Here is a 21209-nt window from a genome sequence, read left to right as displayed (position 1 = left end):
ACTGAATGTCAATTTTTGTGTGTGTGTGTGTGGTGTGTGTGTGTCTGTGTGTGTGTGTGTGTGTGTAAAATCTTGTAACTATAACCACCAACACATTGATTACATGAGTAACTATATCGGAGAGCAAGGCTGCAGTAGGAACAAAGAACTTGTAATGTCATACAGATGTTCTATTGGAAAATCTATGGATATTTATTTATATAGCTGTCCTACTCTACCTACTTCATTACTGGATAATTCCACCAAGCTCAATTGCATTTCCACAAGAGGTTTATTTATATAGAATATATTTCAAACAAATTGAAGGAAGATGTTACAAAACAATACTAAACTACTCAATATAAAACGATAATACATAAATTATTCCTTGCATAGGTAAGAGAAACATGCACCTATAATGTTTCTAAATATCCACTTTAGTCAAAACACCAACACAGGGGCGCCTGGGTGGCTCAGTGGGTTAAGCCGCTGCCTTCGGCTCAGGTCATGATCTCAGGGTCCTGGGATCGAGTCCCGCATCGGGCTCTCTGCTCAGCAGGGAGCCTGCTTCCCTCTCTCTCTCTCTCTCTGCCTGCCTCTCCGTCTACTTGTGATCTCTCTCTGTCAAATAAATAAATAAAATCTTAAAAAAAAAAAAAAAAAAAAAAAAAAAAAAAAAAAAAAAAAAAAAAACACCAACACAAATTACACTCATCTTTATTGTAAATAGAGATATAAAAAAATGTTCAATACAATGACTTGAAAACATTAATTCTTGGTAACAAACCCAAATAACCCCATGTTTTACCTTCTAACCAATGAACAGATGCCACAAGGGGAAGCTGAGCCTAAGAGTGAAGTAAATTTTCTATGGAACATCATGAGATGGTTCAGGTTACTAAAGGACATTACTTCAACTTTTAATAATGTTTAAGCTCCCATTTTACTGTTTAGTTGAAAAAGGCAAGGTATTTCCTTATCTGTGTGGTAATAACCATATCCTGGCCATCCTCAAGGGCTAAGATCTTCTATCACTCTGGGTGTGATTTTTATGACAGACAGCATCTCTGAGGAAATGAGAAATGGTGGTATGAGCTGGGAGTCAGAATGGTTCATCTCTAGCCCCAGGATGTCACTACCTGTGGGCCAAGAATCCTTCAGTTAGAGTTTCTACCTCTACTTATCTATCTATAAAACTGGAATAATATTATACTCTGTGCCCTCTCTTCCTCATCTCTTTCCATAATAGTCCTGATTCTTCTGTCCTATTATAGAGGATGGAATATTTGATGAGGAGAGAGAGGAAAGCCAAGGTCATTCCATTAATATTGATGTTGTTCTTTACACTTAAGTATTTTTTAAAATTTTTACTTAAGCATAGTTGACACACAATGAGACATTAGTTTTAAGTGTACAACTTAGTGTTTTGGAAAGTTTATACACTCTGCTACGTTTACCACAAGTGTGGCTACCATCTGCCCGTTACAATGCTATTACAATATCATTAACTGAATTCCTTAGGCTGTGCCTTTTATATAATAAGTAATTTTTGAACTTTTTAAAACTTCAACAGCCTTACAAAATGGATATGATTATATCATTTCACAACTAGTAAAACTGAGGCCAAAGAAAGTACCTAACTCACGCAAAGTTACACAGCTAATAAGTGGCAGAGGCAGATCTTGAACCCAGACCCTCTAACTCCAAAATCCATATCCTTTCCCTTATAACAATTGGCCCACTACAAAGCATTTGGGGATGACCTCACTTTAGCAAGGTATGGACCTGCCAAAATGGGATCATGCCTGGTAAAAAGTTCCTGAGTTCTCAAAAGGAGAATAATTTATCTTCAAGCTACCTTACTCCTTGATAGTCCTCCCCCCAAAAAGCAAAAAGTGTATCAATTCAACCTCAGTTCCATCACACACAACAAAGGAGAAAAAGAAAAATATAATATTATATGATTTTAACTTTAACTGCTAGGAAATACATCTTACAACACTTTACATATACCAAAGCAAAACAGTAAAACATTGACGAACTTGAATGTCTAGAAAAAGAAGTTGTTTACAAAAATCAGAGGATTTTACAGGGTTTGCTAGGGGGGGTGGATGCAGAGAGATGGTGGGATGTTTGCTAGTTGATCTTTGAAGAAAGGTTGTCCAATTCAATCCTTCACTCAAGAAAAGGACTGAGGGCCAGAGAAATTAATATTTACAGTCATTCATTCATCAAATCTATTGGGTGTAGCAGCAGAAAGGCACTTACATCTGCTCCAGACATTTCACTCTCTCCCATGGGTTTTCAGTCCTTTTCAAAAGCTCCCTAATCTTTCCCTACTTTTGTACATAAATAAATCCTGCTCTGTGAATGAAATATATTATTTTTGATGGCTAAGGCTCTCAAGGGGCTTCTGGGCCATTCTGAACATCAGTGATCATCAAGGGGCAATGAATGTAGACACAAAAATGTGGAGAAAACTGGACTGAATGTCCTCTGAGCCTAGAAAAGCCCTTGTAAGTGATGTCTGTCCTCATTTTTCTCCGTGTATAAACACACAGGTGGGTATGCATGGGAAACAAATCCCAGACATAAGGACCAGTAATCATCAAAAATAAGTGAAATAAACAGTTCATTTAATTGAGAGATTTGGTCATCTGACATTTCCCTGCACTGTGTTCAAATATATGACATTAAAACACTTAAAATGTCTTTTCCCTCAGTAAGAGTTGTGAAAAATAGACATATTTGAGGTTGAACAATAAGTGGAGACTAAATCACAGATATCAAGATTTACTGCTAGCTCAACACTGACTCAGCTGAAATCAGTTTCCTGTTCCATGTGTTACACTTGGAAAGCAACTGTACTTTAAGAATTACATTGTGTCTCTAAGCTTCCCTCCGTTCAGATGAAATAATCCCTTAGCCGATCACTTTAGTATCAAATCTCTTGCCTTCTCTTTCATCTTCCAGCTATCTGTTATTTTTTGTTAAGATTTTATTTATTTATTTATTTATTTATCAGAGAAAGAGAGAAGTTGAGAGAGAGAGACACAAGCTGGGGGAGCAGCAGGCAGAGGGAGAAGCAGGCTTCCTGTGAGCAAGGAGCCTGATGTGGGACTCAATCCCAGAAGCGTGGGATCATGACCTGAGCTGGAGGCAGACACTTAACCGACTGAGCCACCCAGGCGTCTCTTCCAGTTACCTGTTAGTTACCCTTCGTACCTCTATTTTTACTCTTTGAATCCATTGCCCCCAGATAACCTCTGCTATTAATGTTTCCTCCTGCCCTAAGTCCTGCCTTCACTCTTGTGCCTTAGATATCCCTCCTGAGAGTATGTCATAAATGGAGTATTCAGTTATCCCTACTGGCTAATTCCCAAACACTGCACCAAGCACACAATCTACATTTCTTCACTTAATCCTCACAATCTCTAACACTCACAGGACTTAATGAACTTGTCCGGGGACATGGGCAGCCTAATAGGGTCACTACACTGCAAGATCCTTGAGGGCAGAATACCTCTGTGTTCTCCTCATGGCTTTTCTAGACCTTGCACAGTGCCAAGCCCATAGCAGAAGCTTTATAAATATTTGTGGATGGATGGATGGATGGATGGATGGATGAAAAGGATAAGCAAGAATTTCAACAAGATCTGTCTCCCTCTAAAACTGATCCTCTTAATCACTATACTATATGTCTTACCCAATGCATTAAAAAGTTGGAAGAGGGGGACGCCTGGGTGGCTCAGTGGGTTAAAGCCTCTGCCTTCGGCTCAGGTCATGATCTCAGGGTCCTGGGATCAGGCCCTGCATCGGGCTCTCTGCTCAGCAAGGGGCCTGCTTCCTCCTCTCTCCCTGCCTCTCTGACTACTTGTAATCTCTATCAAATGAATAAATAAAATCTTTTTTTAAAGAAGTTGGAAGAGAGAGAATTTGTACAATAAAAATTCTAAAATGTGAGCAGCTTCTCTGAGGGCCAGCTCAGTCTCTGTATTATGGACCTGTATTATGGCCTGCTGGGTGTACAGCTTACAAAAACTGTTCGATCCACCTGTTTCATCCACTGCAAACTGCACAAAGTAGTATTGCAGCAAGAGCAGCCAACAATGCACCGAAGGGCCCCTTTGTATCGCTGCATCCAGCGAAGAGGGGAAACCCGACAAAAGCCCTGCTTTCACCCTCATAGCAAAGACGCACACTGAAGGAAACACTCCAATTTCATTTGGAGTCCCAAAAGCTACATGGATTTTTCAAAGAACTTTCAGCAAAATTCTCTCTTTAGATCATTGTAGCAACCTGAGGGAAAATTCTAAGCCTTTTGGGGGGAAGCGGGGATGGGGGGGCGGGGGGTGCGGTGATGAAGACTGACAAATTCACTAGCTCTCTGTTTCCCTCTCCTGTCTAGAATCGGCTTCTCCGCCGGGATAAAGGCTAACTGAAAGATGGACAATTACATTAAATCGTCAAAAAAAAAATAAGTATATGGGACGAATGGGTTATTAGTATGAAATTACTTATATAGATCATGATACGTGTCATTATAGCAAAAAAATGGGAAAAAAAACCAATGTCCTCAAATAAGGGACCAAATAGACTATGATACTTCCATACAGTGGGATTCATGCCGCTACACTACAGGATACCTACGCCGGGGGAAGAAAGGGGAGATACTCATACAAAATACTGATGTATGTATTGTGTATATTGCATTATTTAATTAATTACCTAATTTTATTTATTTATTTATTTATTTTCAAAGATTTTATTTATTTATCTGAAAGAGAGAGAGAGACACAGCACAAGGTTGGGGGGGGGGCAGACGGAGAGGGAGAGGGACAAGCAGACTTCCGCCGAGCGTGGAGCCAGACACAGGGCTGGATTCTACAATCCAGAGATCACAACCTCACAGCTGGAGCCAACGTCAGACACTTAACAGACTGAGCCACCCTCTCACCTCCACATGCTTACCTACCTATTGAAAAAGAAGCAAGAAGTATGAGCTAAGAAAATGTTGCCTATGGAAGGAGAGAGAGAACCGGATGGAAGCAGGTCCTCTTTGAATGTTCTTTGTTTTAGGATTCTGACTTTCAAATCATAAAAATGCATTACACGATTTTTTTAATTAACTGAAAAATATAAAAATAAAATAATCCCTAAAAACTGAAAACAAATTAAAGCAAATAAATTCCACTGCTTGTCTGGTGGCTGGCATAACCAGAGAAGAATCATTTCAAATAACTTTAGGTCACAGGATTTAGCATAGCCACACGAGAAAGCCTGCAGACAAAAGAACCACTTAGTCTAAAAGTGCATTTCATATTTCATGGTTGGTAATAATACTGATACTTGGTTTGAAACTCTAATACACATACTCATACATACACACTTGGATAAATTATTTTATAGTCATTAGGAAAAAAAATTTACAGAATTAGAGCAAAGAGATACAGTATAATATCAAAGAAGTTAATTAATAACCTGCAATCTTAAGTTTGAAGCAAAAATATCAGTATAACCTCATAATCTGTTTTTCTCTTTTTATTTAAAAAAAAAAAAAAAAAGGTCTAGCATCCATGACAACCTTGTAGCCATGAGAGACCCTACTATCTGGATGGTGATCTCCAAACACCATTTTCCTCTGAAAGGAAACACAGTTGCTTGCAGAAATGACTGATCCCAAGTCTAGGGCAGGAAACATAAGATAAGTGAGTCATCTTTTGTCCTGTGGGAAACCAAAGACTACCAAGGTGGGTGCCAAAGGACACAGGTGCTGACTTGAAAGGGCTCCCAGTGACCAGACAGTGGACAACTGCAGCATCAAACAGAATAATGACTGCTAAAGAGGAAAGCACATCAAACATAAGTAGCCACGAGTTCGTGGTAATATATCTTTAAATTTATTGGTGACTCTATAGATTTCATAGAATATAAATTTTTATTCTGAAAATTAGTAAACAAAGGCAAAGAATTAAAAGAAATAATGGGCATTTGGAGAACTGGCCAAACAGAGGCTGATCACTTGGTGAGTTGATTTAGAGCAACTGAGAGAGAGATTCAGCGAGAGAGACAGAGGTCCATGATGCATTGTGATATGAACATCCTTTCCAGCACCTTCTGCCTTTCTCTAGCTCCAGAAAGTTGACGCTATTTTACTCTTATGATCAAGACTAAAAAAGTCCCTCCTTATAATTTCATTTGAACATGTTACTTTTTTTAACAGGTGGAACGTAACAAAACGCCTTTGAGTTACCACTCTAAATTAGACTAATACAAAATCTGTTTTAAATCAGAAAACCTAACGAAACTATTTAACATGAATTCAAATTTAACACTGTTTCACAACAGATACATTTTTATTGAGCATCTACCAGATACCAATTTCTTTAAAATAGAATTATCTCATTTCTTTTTTTTTTTTTTTTTTTTTTTTTTTTTCAGAAGCCCTGGGATATGATCACTTACACTTCACAGATGAGAAACAGAGTGGTGAAATGACTTGGCTAAAATCACACATTTAGTTAAATGACAGATCTGGGATTGAAAGAGAGGTCCGTCTGTGGGTTACATCAGGACGCCCACAGAAAGAAAAACAGATCATGCTGACGCCAGACATGGCCAAAGTTCGTGGTGATGTAACATTACCAAAAATATCATAGAAAATTAATTGGTTAATAACTCATCCTCTTCTAAGAAAATAATACAACTCTATGGGGAATGTAAGAATAAGTTTATTTGGTGCATGTGGCTTTAGATTAAAAAATGACATAATCTAAGATTTTAGAAAAGGAAGAAATCATAGAGTTCCTTCTAGTCCAAATTATTGTTTTCTAGGGAGCCTGGATGGCTCAGTCGGTTAAGTGTCTGCCTTCGGCTCAGATCATGACCCCAGGGTTCTGGAATCAAGTCCATATCGGGCTTCCTGCTCAGCAGGGAGTCTGCTTCTCCCCCTACCCCTCCCCTCTGCTTGTGATTTCTCTTTCCTCGGGGGGCGGGAGGGATATATATATATATGTTTGGGCTCTTTGCTCAGCAGGAAACTTGATTCTCCCTCTGCCTCTCCCCCTGCTCCTGCTCTCACTCTCTTTCTCTCTCAGATAAATAAAATCTTGAAAAATATATTTTAAAATATAAAAAGTATTACAAAAGTACTTTGTAACACCCACTGAGACTCCGCTTTGAGCTCTGCTTCCTGGGTATTCCCAATACCTGTCAGTGGTCCCGGATATAAGAGAGGACATGGGTCCTGCCATGCCCTTCAGAGATGGTGTGTGACTGGAAGTACATTTTCCCTTGAGTGCTGTTGTCATAGAGTACTCATGTGTCAGCATTGTCACTCTGGGCCTCTGAGCCTTCTTAAGCAATTAAACCCCGTTTAACCATCACCATCAGTGCACTGGCTTAGAACCTGCCACAAGGTAGGCACTCAAACATGCCTTAAATTAGCTAGCTAATCAACAAATACAAAGAATCTGAGTATCTTGACTTAATGTCCACTATAACCTTCTACAAAAGTTCTAATTAGCACCAAAGGAAAACACATGTAATTTAGTGTAATAAATACCTTTCTGCCCAAAAGACAAAGAACCTATAATTGTCACTCTTAGGTCCTAATAGCCTCTATTTATCTCAAGATTGTTTAAAAGTATAGAAGTGAGAAGATGCTAGCAGCTGCTGCAGGATGTTGGTTTGTAAGGACCTTCCTCTCCTCTCCCGAAGCACATCATGTTCAGTGCCCGCCCAGGCCTTGTGGAGTCCAAGGTCACTGCCTGACCTTGGAAGTGGGCAGTGATGCCAAGTGTAGCCATACTTAATATGGTCTATTTGCACTTAAAAGTTTAATGTTAATGTTTTAAAAAATCTATGTATACATTTACAAAATTAGTACAAAAATGTATTTTTAAAAACTATTCTTATAAAATTAAAGAACTGGTATAGAAAAGCAGAAGAATGGAGCAAATCAAAGCATGTGCATGTCTCTCTGGCTTCCAAGTATGCAGTGACTCCCAGAGGCTGCAGTCTGAGTTCAGGGGTACTGCTTTGAACCTCATTAAAAACAACCCCCAAATCAGCAGCTGAAGACAGATGGCAAATATTTGGTTAATTAGACAACATTAAAAATGATAGTCATTTTTTAAAATCACACCCCAACCTAATCCCCTTACCAAAGAAATAAGTATTTTGATTATTCTCCAATGAAAAGCAAAATAGAATTCTCCAAGACAAACTCCAAAGACAAACTATCGTCCAACCCTTTATAATTCCGCACACACAAGGGCAGGACCCCAAGAAAGCAAAGGTGATGTTGAAAGATGCTGGTGCTCTGAAAATGAGTGTTCTTGACCATGGTTCAGTGGTGTGTGTGTGTGTGTGTGTGTGTGTATGATGGAGGTTGAAACTTAGAATACTGTTTCTCTGAAATAGTAAAAAAAAAAAAAAATTTAACTGCCTGGAAATGATAAAATAGCACAGACCTATAATAATATTTCAATAAAAATCACATATGGATTTTTATATACTCCAAGATACTAGCCTCCAGGCTCTAACTATTTGCATGTACCTAGACTTTTGTTTCCTCATCTGGAAAATGGGCATAATCAAGAACACCTACTGCATAGCCATTGGTTCATGGATTAAGTCATGTCCATATGAAAGAGCATGGGTAGGGTCTTCTACTTAGTAAACACTCAGTAAAGTCAGCAGCTATTTTGTTATCACCATTATTATCATAGAGGTTTCATTCTCAGACCTGTTCAAGCACCATGACTTCAAATGTAAGCGGCTACCAGCAATATCTTCAATAATTCCCTTTCCTATAATATATGATCAAGCTGTGTTTTTCAATTTATATTGTGCCCATTTGAAGTTAGGGAAGATTCAAAACAAATCACTACTCACTACTTCACTGGATCCTCACAACGACACTGACACATAAAGACAGGGGAGCTATTGTCCTCATGACACAAGTAAGCTTCAGTTTTAGCTGAAGTGTAAGACGTAAAAGGACTTGCCAAAAGTCACACAGCTAGTAATCAGCAGTGGCAGGATTCAAGGCTGTTCGGCCTCCTCCTTCAGGGCTCTTGATATCATTTCAGCCTTTTCCAAAACATCAACCTTCAAATAGTTCATTTCGGTCAACAAATGTGACCCTAAGTGGGTTAGCAGAAATACCACAAATGGGAAGGTGTAACGTGAACTTGGATTTACGGTTACATAGATACAAACATGGGCAGATCTGTAAACAACTTATGGTTCTGGTTTGAGTCTAACACACACACACATGCACACACAAACACACACACACACAGGGCACAGCTCTGTGAGAGCTGGTGCTCAAGGCTATGGGAGAGAAAGTGAGCAAAGGCCTGTGTTCTGATACGTTTGGAGCTTCCTCCCTATCATATGACACAGTACAAGCAAATGGCTATGGAGGGTCAAAGTATTTATTCAAACAATCCTTTTAAATTTAAAAAAAAGAACTTTAACTCAAAAATTTTGTCAGATGAGAAATTTAAACTATGTTAAAATTCTAGGGCACCTGGGTGGCTCAGTAGGTTAACTGTCTGACTCTTAATTTCTTTTCGGCTCAGGTCATGATCTCAGGATCATGGGATCCTGGGATCCAGCCAGTGTCAGCAGGGAGTCTGCTTGTCTCCCTCTCCCTTTGCCCCTCCCCCTGCTTGTGCTCACTCTCTTAAATAAATAAATCTTTTTAAAAAAAACTTTGTTAAAATCCTTGTTCAGATAAATTTCTTAATTTTCCAAGTCACTTACATGCATAGAAAGAGAACCAAAGACTCAATCAAACTAAGTAAGTCCTTTAAAAACACAAATCTCTGCTCACGGGGTAAGAAGGATTCAATTAATAAAAATTTAAAAAATCAAGGCGAACTTTCAAAGAGATTATCATCCTTGTTCATTTTACTGTAATATGACAGGCAACCTTCTACTCTTAATCAATCTGAATATATTTGACGATTATTATTTATCTATTTGGAAAGAAAGGAAAAGGTATGAGCTGGAAATAAAAAAGCATTTTATCAGAACACAGGAGACTATCAAACATAGTATAAAAATTGCACTGACAGGGCACCTAGGTGGCTCAGTTGGTTAAGCCACTGTCTTCAGCTCAGGTCATGATCCTAGAGTCCTGGGATCGAGTCCCACATCAGGCTCCCTGCAGAGCAGGGAGCCTGCTTCTCTCTCTCCCTCTGCCTCTCCCCATGCTTATGCTCTCTCTCTCTCTCCATCAAATAAATAAATAAAATCTTTTTTTAAAAAAATTGCACTGACAATGTTAAAAAAAAAAAAAAAAAACTACAATGACAAAACCAGAATGGAATTGGCACTGTGTGATGCTGTTTTTTTTTTAATCCTGATGTTGGAACATAGAATGAACAAATTCCATGAGCTAGTTTTATTCAAACCTGTATCCCCCTGAGCCAAGGGGGCCATATTCAGTGACGACTGCCTTGACCACACCACTGTGGAACTCTGTGGCCAAACACCCCAGTCCAGCTGAACATTTTGCTCTATTTTTCCACAAGGAGTCTATGTCTAGCTGCTGCCTCTACCATAATTAAATGATGGCCTTAGTCAATATGATTCAATATGCATCAAGTCCTACCTAGCTCAGTTCTGTACCACAGCCTCAGTACTGTTGCTTAGTCCAAATGGCGCCTTTGGGTGTGGCGGGGGGCGGAAGGGGGCGGGGGGCGATGGGATGATCCAGACAGCTCTGCTCCCTAGTCTGGCTGGAACAGGGACACACAGGATGGAACAACAGTGTTTCTTGATGTGTGTCCTGAAGAAAATCTCTCCTGAGGAGAGATGCCATTCAAAAGCTGGATTTCACAGTCAAGTCAATTTGGGAAAGACAGTACCTTGAGCCTGTGTCTGGGAACTTCACAATGCACACTGGCATGGTAAGGGTTGTGAAGAGTCCTACAGCAAACACCTCTGTAACATTTCAACTCAGCAAGTCCCAGATTTATCTGACTATGACTCTTCTTGACAATAACACTTACTAATACTGAAACTTAGTTAGGGAAATGCTTGAGACTACTCTACATTTACCAGCTGTGTGTCTTCATATCTAGCTACACGACAACTCTTGGTTTCCCTGACCAAGAATAGTCACTCAAACAAAGGGTTAGTGTAAGAATTAAACTAGAAATGTGTCGTTCAGATTTTCTGGCAACCAAACTGTTAAGTAATTTGTAAATTTCACCTTAATATAAGGAAAACATATATTTTTGAAAAACAAATAGAGAAAAACATATATTTGGGTGACCATTACAATGATCCAAAGCAGTATACTCTTTATGAAAATATTTGCGATCATGGGCCCACAACCCCAATGTATGTCTTTTTATGTGCAGAGTGAATTGAGAGAACAAAATGATTACTCAAATATTTCAACTCAACTTCTCTTTTTATAATAATAATATAACTTTGCCTGTTAATTTTCAGATAATTCAAGCTTCCTAAATTTGAATGTGAATGTAGAAGATAAAGTAGGAGCCAGAGTCATCAGAAAAGTTATCATCAATCTCCACTTAACTATTTAAGTAATATTTTATTAATAAATTAAGCCTTGGGCAGATACAGGCATTTGACCATCTTTGAAACCACTAAGGATATATCCAAAATATAATGATATAATGCACTGGAAATTCCCCCAATATCTGAGAATTAAGGGTCCCGCATTTCAAAACACCCAATTTACTATGAAAAAAGATTTGAGTACTACATACAATGGGTACCCGTATCATAGTCTCCAAAAATCATTTTCCCAGACATAAAACACTTTCTAAAACAAAATTCATAGATTTCCTTTATAAGGTCAAGCGTCTTCTCTAATTCAATCAAAAATCTGTTTACATTCATGAAAGGGAAATCCTGATACCATGCACCTGATCTATAGTTCAGATTATCCATTTAAAAATTTGTAAATCTTTTTTAACTTAACTCACGCCGCCCATAAAAAGATGTATTCAGATCTAAATTTGAATGCCATTGCCTATTTCCTTCTTCTTAACTGAGTACCATAAAAACATAATTATGCAAAGTTCTTCCTTTCCAAAAGACAGTTGGTAAAAATGTCACACAGTAAAACAATCCAAGTCAACAAGAAAACATTCAAAGACCTTCTCCTCCTAAAATGGGGGCCGGGGAGGGGTGAGGGGAAGCAGGTAGCTGTTAATGAATTTATTTAACACTTTGATGTTAGAAGGAACTTTCTCTTCACTCATTGCATTTTAGTTTAGTGGTCAAAAATGATCATGTTTTCAAGGAGCTCTAACGGCAGTGCCTTACCAGTGTAGATGCTGGCATTGGAAGCTGGGATACCAAACTGTGACTCGATGAACTTGGGAATGAAGGTAATGAAAGCAGTTACAATGGCACTCTCAGCTGTGTATGACAAACTCACAAAAAGGAATGTCATGTTGCTTAAGATCCTGACAGCTGCTCTTGGTAGGTCTACAAAATGACAAAAATGACAAATGAATGTTATAAATAAGGGATGGAAAATAAAATAAAATTGAATTGTTTTTGAAATGAACTGGAAATAGCCATTCAGCAATATTCAAGACTATTGAACAGAGAATAAAACCAGAACAACCTGATGACTGATTAGAAATCATCCCCTTTATTAAACAGATTTGGGGTTGTTAAAAATTTTTTAACTAGGAGGAGGAAATTTTAAAAAGTAGTAAAAAAAACATATCCATACACAAATAACCTTACAAAAATAATCCAATCTATGATTCCTGTTCTAAAAACTGCTTAAGATAAATTATTCACATTTTTTATTGATTAAAACAATGTTATTCTTTGTTAAAACCCAAGAGTCTACTAAATGGGCAAAGAACTTGCAGTACAGTCCTACATCATAGTTCCCACGTCGTTCAACTAGCATTTCTCTAGGAAAATGCACTTCTGAAGTGTCATACCCCTGACCCCGCATTGAAGACAGCCACAGCAGGGGAACTGGTACATGATTCTGATCATTTGATCTTCCAGCCTCAGTACGAGACAGGAAATGATGCAGCTAAAAGGGCTTAAGGGTCAGGTCACCAGCTCAGATACTCCCAGGGACTTTGGACTGGGGAAGGAAGAGAATGCTCTCCAAAAGGAGGAGACCCCAGAGGTGGGGGCTCAGGACCGTCCCAGCTACCTCTCAAGGAACAGAGAATAGTCTCATCCTCAAGTCTTTGCATTTATTTTACAGAACTTGCCATATAGATAGGTTTCAAGATGTATGCCTAGGTATCTTTTTTTTAGCATTATTTACAATGGCAAAAATTTAAGGAAAAAGACTAGATGTCCATCACTGGAAGATGTTTAAATAAATTATGGCACAGCCCCATAATGAAATACTATGCAGTAGCTAAAAACAATACAGAGCTCTATGTGCTGGCATAAAAGGAACTCTAAGAAATATTTTTATAAATGAACAAAGCAAGCTGCTGCAGAAATATACATATACATGAGTATGTAAATATATATACATATACATATATGTAATATCAAAGTAAAAATCAAACCAAAACAACATATTTATATGTGGTTGAATATATACTTCCCAATATATACAACACCAAGAAATTCTGTAAGTGGAAATAAGATTGGGAAAGAGGAATAAAAGAAGATTCTTGTGCATTTTTACATGTTTATAATGTGAATTAACTCACATTGATGAAGTTTTGGAATATAGGTGAAGTTCAGTGGGATGAAGTCCAGAACCAATGACCAAGAAAGGATTCTTGAGATGTCTTTGGTGCAAAATGGTGGTTTATTAAAGCACGGGGACAGGACCCGTGGGCAGAAAGAGCTGCTGTCCCAGGATTGTGAGGGGTGGCTGATTATATACTATGGGGCTGGGGGAGATAAGGAAAAGGGAGAGTTTGAAAGAACTTTCATGTATTAAAGAAGACACACAGGATACCAGAGGCTTTGCTATTTCTCAGGTTAAGGTTGTTTTTCCTTTTAGTAAGGCATTCACAGTAAGACAGTTGGGAGCTCCCTGGAGGAATGTCACACTCCTGCTATCACATGTCCTTGCCAATGAGCTTTATGGGTTTAAAAGAAATTCAACTTTATTTACATTTCTCTCTGCCTCAGCCTCCCTCAGTTTTATGGAGGGGAAGGTGATGTTAGTTCTTCAGGAACAGAGTTGTCTCTGGAAGTTAGGCTATTGGTAAGAAAGCTTCTTCCTTATAAATCACTAGGACATTTATAAACTGAGGGAGTCTCGGGTCTTGCAGGATTGTGATCTCTACAGGTTAACTGTTTTTCCTTTAGGGCAGCCAGGAGTGCCTGAGGAATGTCACATATATCCCACGGTTGGGGGTGTGGTTCGCGGGGTATCGGCTTCCACTTTACCCTCAGCTTGCCTTCTGTTCCCTCATCAACATTTATGTGATCTTTACATATCTTGGAATGTATCACGGAAAAAGATAAGCTGCATTATTTCTGTACAGTCATCGCAGTTATCAAAATGGTTACTCTCTAGGGTGTCTGCGTGGCTCAGTCAATCAAGCATTCCCCTCTTGATTTTTGACTTAGGTCATGACCTAGGGATCGTGAGATTGAGCCCCACGTTGAGCTCCAGGCTCAGCGGGGACTCTGCTTAAGATTCTCCTTCTCCCAGGGCGCCTGGGTGGCTCAGTGGGTTAAAGCCTATGCCTTTGGCTCAGGTCATGATCTCAGGGTCCTGGGATCTGGCCCCATGTAGGGCTCTCTGCTTGGTGGGGAGCCTGCTTCCCCCTCTCTCTCTGCCTGCCTCTCTGCCTACTTGTGATTTCTGTCTGTAAAATAAATAAATAAAATCCTTTAAAAAAAATTTTTTTAAGATTCTCCTTCTCCCTCTCCCTTTGCCCCTCCCCCTGCTTGAGTGTGTACTCTTTCTCTCCCTCTCTAAAATAAATAAATCTTAAAAAAAAAAGAACAGCTATCACCTTATGCTACAACATAGTAAAATCAATTTATAAAAATTAAGCAAAACTTGTTACTAAAGCTATAATTTATAGCCTATTCACCAGAATTTAAAACTTAGGAAGTCAAGACTATTTGCTAATCATTTTAAAATGTAAATAAACGTTAATGTTCTATATCTTAATTTAATCATTAAAGCTTAAATGAACATTTAAAATAAAAATTAAGATTCATACTTCATTTTTTAACATGGAAAAACAAACCAGAAAAAAAATATATAATTCAAGTACTTCATAAAATTACCCAATATTCTCTTGTAAATATGCAAATCAGAAGGTCATATCTAAGATTTAAAAATGAGAGCAGTGCCTGGCTGGCTCAGTAGGTAGAGCATGGAACTCTTAATCTTACAGTCAAGAGTTCAAGCTCCACAGTGTGGAGCCTACTTAAAAAATAATAAAATAAAATATTAAATAAATAAATAAATAAGATTTAAAAATTAGAAAATTAGAAGATTTTTTATCAACATTTGGAGACTCAAATTAAGTCTATTTGGTATATTAAATCTAAATATTGTTGAATCTAAAACATCTGGTGAAATTACACAACAAATTTTTTTAATCCAAGAAGATAACATATGTATCAAATAAACGTTTTAAAAGATACTAGTTATGGGGCACCTGGATAGCTCAGTCAGAAGAGTGGAAAGGCATGTAACTTTTGACCTCAGGGTCATGAGTTCCAGTCCCAAATTGGGTAGAGATTACTTAAATAAATAAACTTAAAAAAAAAAAAATACTTGTTACAGAAAACTGATTTTTCTCTTATACCAATTTCGTGTGCTAAAATAGGCCTCTAATTTCAATGCTAACTAAAAATATATGTCATATTTGTTCTTCTCTTTCATAAATAAATAAAACCCAAAAAAACCCCTGGTGTTATTTAAGAAGAATTTAGCAAAAGTTGAAATTCAACTTTAAGTTAGCTTCCTCCTTTCTTCCACCTTCCTCCTTCCCTTTGTTGGAGCTAAATCTTCAGCATACATGCCCTGCAGGAACAAAGGGCCAGATACACAGACTTGGGTCTTTAGCTGGTGGGGCTGGGAGTTTGTTTAAATACAAGAAGAGTGGGACGCCTGGGTGGCTCTGTTGATTAAGCCGCTGCCTTTGGCTCAGGTCATGATCCCAGGGTCCTGGGATCGAGTCCTGCATCGGGCTCCTGGCTCAGTGGGGAGCCTGCTTCTCTCTCTGCCTCTGCCTGCTTGTGTTCTCCCGTGCACTCGCTCTCTCTCTCTCTCTCTCTCTCTGACAAATAAATAAGTAAATAAAATCTTAAAAAAAAAAAAGACTTTATTTTTTAAATAAATAAATAAATAAATACAAGAAGAGTGAGTAAGTAAGTCCATTAAGGTTAATGGCAGTCAGTCTTCTAATGGCCAGAGAAGGGAGTTTACAAACATGGACAAGGGATAGTTAGATATCAGATTGGAACTGAAGGTAATGGTATATGAAGTCATGGGATAGATGGACAGATAGACCAATGGGTAGACAGAAGATGATTGATAGATATAATGATAGACAATAGATAGATAAAGATGACAGATGATAGATACATGTGTGTGAATATGTGTACACACACATATTTCCTTATTCTGTCTACTACATGGCTTAGAAGTTGTAACACCCTAGGAGCAAAGAGTACACCTAACACCCAGTGTGTGGTTTCTAAGGGCCATTTTCCACTCAACGGAGAGCTCCTTGGAGAAATGTCTAACTTCAGAGCTGAGACAGAAAATACAAGACGAGCCTGGAAAATCTTGTTTAATAAGAAAGTAAAGTGCTCAGAGAATGACAGGGACATGTCAGAAGGACACCAAAGAGAGTTCGAAGGATCCCAAATATGAAGCAATTTAAGGTCAATGGATGCTAAAAGTGGTAAGTGAAAGTTTAACAGAAACAAGATACAGTCAATCTTCATTATTTACAGATCTAGTATTTTCAAATTTGCCCACTCACTACAATTTATGTGTAACCCCCAAATCAAAACTCTCGGGGGTGGCCATTCAAGGACATGCACCAGGTGGCAAAAAAAATTTGAGTTGTAGGACACACACTTTCTTGGCAAAGACTGCATGAGGCCTCTCCCTCTGTCTTCCTGGGTCAGCTCTCATGCTGCAAGCAAGTGTCCTTTTCATAAGATATTATCAAATTTTTAGCATTTTTGTGTTTCTGGTGATTTCCCTGTTTCAAATGCCCCCAGACATAGTGCTGAAATGCTGTCTAGCATTCCTAAGAGGCTGTGATGTGCCATGTAGAGAAAATGCATGTGTTAGATACACTCCCTTCAGGCATGAGTCATACTGCTGTTGGTGGTGGATTCAATGTTAATGAATCAACAATATATGTTGAGTAAGGTATCTTTGAAGAGAAACATACATGAAACAAGGTTATGTATTGATTGGTTGATGATTATATTGTGTCAGGAATCCAGTCCTGTGTTTCTCCTAGAGCAATGCCTCCGTGTTCCCCAACTCAATGTTCACATGACTTTATAGAACACAACTACCACGAATGAGAATCAACGGGACTTGGATAGCTTCAAAGTACTTCCCCACAGAATACCTACAAATTACTTATTGATTTAGAACTGCAAAATATTTATTAACTTTAGAGTACAGAAACCTGGTAGATACAATCTTCTCTAAGAGATAAAAGTTCACAGGGACGGTAGCGTTACATAGCTTCTGGTACAAGGCACTGGAGCAGAGCATGGCTTCAGTGGTATGCCCACCAAGGGCATCCATCAGGAGGTGACATTATCAAACCCAAACTGAGGGACATTCTATAATGTTATCAGCTTATACTTTTTAAAAAGATCAAGGTCATAAAAATAAGGAAATAATGAGAAACTAATTCGGATTGAAGAAGACTAAAATACACCCCAAAGAAACACAATATGTGATCTGTGAATTGAATTTGGACATAAAGGGCATTGTTGAAATCACTGATGAAGTTTGAATAGGGCTTGTGGTCTAGGTGGTAGCACTGGATCAATGTTAATTTCCGGGTTTTGATGGCTGCCCTGTGGTCACGTAGGACAATGTCCTTGTACTTATGAAACACACATTGAAGAAGACAGGGCAGTAGAGCACCACATCTGCAACTTCTCAGATGGGTCAGAAACGTTAACAACTGGAGAACTGAGTACAGGACACACATAGCTCTGTGTACTCTTTTTGTGGCTTTTATGTAAATTCAAAATAATTTCAAAAACACAAGAAAACTCACACACAAAAAAAATCTAAGCTGAATCCATACATTTGCAGTCCAATACCTAATGTTTATGCTGCAGAATATATTTTAGATAAATTTCTTCATGCCATTTATAACTGTCATTGTAAAATCAAAAATACAGGAAAAAGCTTCATGAAGGAGAGCTAAAATAATGGTACTAACGTCATTTTTTTCTCATTTAATGCTATGAAATCTTACAAATTCAATGAAAAGGGCAAATTGACATTAAAACCAGAAATGCCTTAAACATTAGTAAAGTGGGAATAGAATTCAATGCAAAGTACCAAAATTCAATAGAATGTAATATAAGAGATAGGCTACACATAGAAATCACTTTTAAAAGAGGTATTACTTAAGGAGTGCACTTGTGATGAGCAAGTTGTGTGTTGTACATATGTGTTGTATGTAAGTGGTGTACGTAAGTGTTGTATGTAAGTGTTGCATCACTGGGTTGTACACGTGAAACTAATAATGCACTGTATGTTGGCTAGCTGGAATGTAAAAGCTTTAAAAAGAAAAAAGTGTTGCTGTCACTGGCAGATCCCTTACTCTTTCCCACGTGCACAACTATGGCAGGGCTGGTGACCCAAAACAGCCAGCACTGCCACCAGACCAGATGGTGAGTTGCCCACACATCATAGCGGGGCTACGGTACAATAAATTTGATGTCATCCCCCTGCCTCCTCCACTTGGCCTTGCAAACCTTGAGTCAAAGTTTCAGAAAATCTGAGATGTGCGGTATGACTAGCTTCCCATGGAAGCTGATTAAGGACAGTCTCAGCAAGGGCAGAGACCAGAGTTTCTCATTCTCCAAAGCCTTGTAGCTGACAGCCTAAGAGGAGGCAGCAGGTATGGGTATGGGGTTAAGTTTCTGCCCATCAGGTAAGCGTGCTCCAGTATATGTGAGTGTTTTATGCTCATTCTTAAAAAAACTCTACAACTTGAAGGATCTATTTAGAATAAAGTTTCTGTTTGGAAGAGTAAAGCTTTAAGTAAGGCTGGGTCTCATAGAACCTGAAAGGCGGCAGTCATCTTTGAGAATAGGGCAAAGGGAGAAGCACATTGGTAATACATTTAGTCTGGCATATAATGGATCCCCTTCTGAAGAAAGGTCTGCGTGGTCCTGTCACACTGAAAGTCTCCTTTTCAGTGGCTCCTTATGCCGACGTAGTAAGGTTTAGAGCATATGACCTGATACCTCGAAACGAGCTGATTATAGCAGGAAAGGAGGCTGGACTCAAAGGTGCTTCCAGAAGGCAGCCCTGCAGCCCTAAGAGGCCTGGGACACCATGCTGAACACAGACTGGCCAAGCCCTTTACTTTGTGCCCTATACCATTGGCACCTGCCACACAGTGAATTAGGCTGTGCGTATGAAGATCTGAGTGAGAACATAAGTAAGGAAAAGGAACTGAGCATTGGCCTGAAGTTGAATAGCCAGAGTGGCTATGGGTCCAAAGCAAGGAATGCATTCCCAAAGCTGCTGGGGGCCCCGCAAGAGAGCCTTATGCTAGAACCCCAGTATCTCAGGGGGCTTCAACTTGCTTCTGTCCTTTACAAACTGAAAGGTCCTGTTATGCTTTTTTGTTGTCTTAAACTACTGAAACAGACTTTTTTACATAATGAAAAAGATATGCCAACAGACCGAATGAGCAAGAAAATGGGAAAGCCCAGCTGCCCAGAACTTGGCCTCACTCAGAAGGCTTTCCAGGCAGGGTTGCTGTCCACCCTTTCAGTTCTGAAGTCCTGTGATTCCCACCAGAAGCTCCCTGCATGGCCATGATCTTTCTTCTCTCTACTATTTACTATATTCCCCTGCAAGTCTGCTCAGCAAATGTCAAGCTCATCCATTGATTCTGTAAGAGACAGCTCCTTCAGACAGACAGGTGCTTCTCCTCTGTGCTCCCACAGCATGCTGTTCATACTGCTACTCATCAAGCCTTCAATAGCTTCATGTGTTTACCTGTTTGTTTCTTTCAAGAGAGTGTAAATGCTATGAAAGCAGGACTTGGTAAATCTGTGTAACTTCAGCTCCCAGCATACATCTGGCATTTTGCAGGCACTCAAAAAATATATCTGGGGGCACCTGGGTGGCTCAGTGGGTTAAGCCTCTGCCTTCAGGTCAGGTCATGATCTCAGGGTCCTGGGATCGAGCCCCACATTGGGCTTTCTGCTCAGTAGGGAGCCTGCTTCCCCCCCCTCTCTCTCTCTGCCTGCCTCTCTGCCTACTTGTGATCTCTCTCTGTGTCAAATAAATAAAAATATTTAAAAATATTTTAAAAATCTTTAAATATATATATATATCTGGAATGTGTTTATTAACATTCATTATAACATCAAAGCAACAATTCGTACTAAAACAATATCCATATACATGTGAGAAAATGAAATCTATTCCAAAGATGCCTAATTTCCTCCTGGGTAGTTAATTATTTATTAAGAAAGTGTAAGTCATAAGATAAAGGGCAGTGCATATAGTGGTGGGCTTAACAAGACCACAGAAAAATGTGAAGGACCAAATAGATAATCCTTTTTAAAATATGGCTTTCTGGAGCTAAAGAATCCTAAAAAGATTTAGATCAGATTATAAACCAAAAATTCCATTAAAGAAATAATAAAATACTAACCAGAGAAGGAGGAAATACACAATATTTCCAGCATATCTGGGGAAAAGAGGTGTTTGGAATGCTTGAATTTTTCAGATAACTGGGCAATTGCCTCTTAAAGCAACAAAACTTTAAGCATTTTGTTTGTATTAACTGGTATTACTAGAAAATCCATAGCATAATTTGACATTCTCTTCAAGATTCAAAGTCACAATTATGAATGATAATATATATCTATGGATTTTTTAGTATATTTTTAAGCCTTCTATTTATTTTCTGATCTTTTTTTTTAAGATTTTATTTATTTATTTGACAGAGAGAGATCACAAGTAGGCAGAGAGGCAGGCAGAGAGAGAGAGGGGGAAGCAGGCTCCCTGCTGAACAGAGAGCCCA

The 21209-nt window shown here is 38.7% G+C and overlaps 1 protein-coding gene across 2 annotated transcripts in view; it reads right to left on the bottom strand.

Moving 5' to 3' along the window:
• The window catches only part of SLCO5A1 (solute carrier organic anion transporter family member 5A1), a 131648-nt gene that overhangs the window by 43561 nt on the left and 66878 nt on the right, over positions 1 to 21209 (bottom strand). Inside the window, exon 5 of one of the 2 annotated variants that reach the window (XM_047727118.1) lies at positions 12298 to 12462. The exons of the other annotated variant lie outside the window; for it this stretch is intronic. Within the exon in view, the coding sequence (XP_047583074.1) occupies positions 12298 to 12462 (165 nt within the window). The remainder of the gene's footprint in view (positions 1 to 12297; positions 12463 to 21209) is intronic. 2 annotated transcript variants of the gene reach the window in all.

The sequence above is a fragment of the Lutra lutra genome, chromosome 4 (assembly GCF_902655055.1).
Source record: "Lutra lutra chromosome 4, mLutLut1.2, whole genome shotgun sequence".
NCBI lineage: Eukaryota > Metazoa > Chordata > Mammalia > Carnivora > Mustelidae > Lutra > Lutra lutra.
This window is presented reverse-complemented; position numbering and strand designations above follow the sequence as displayed.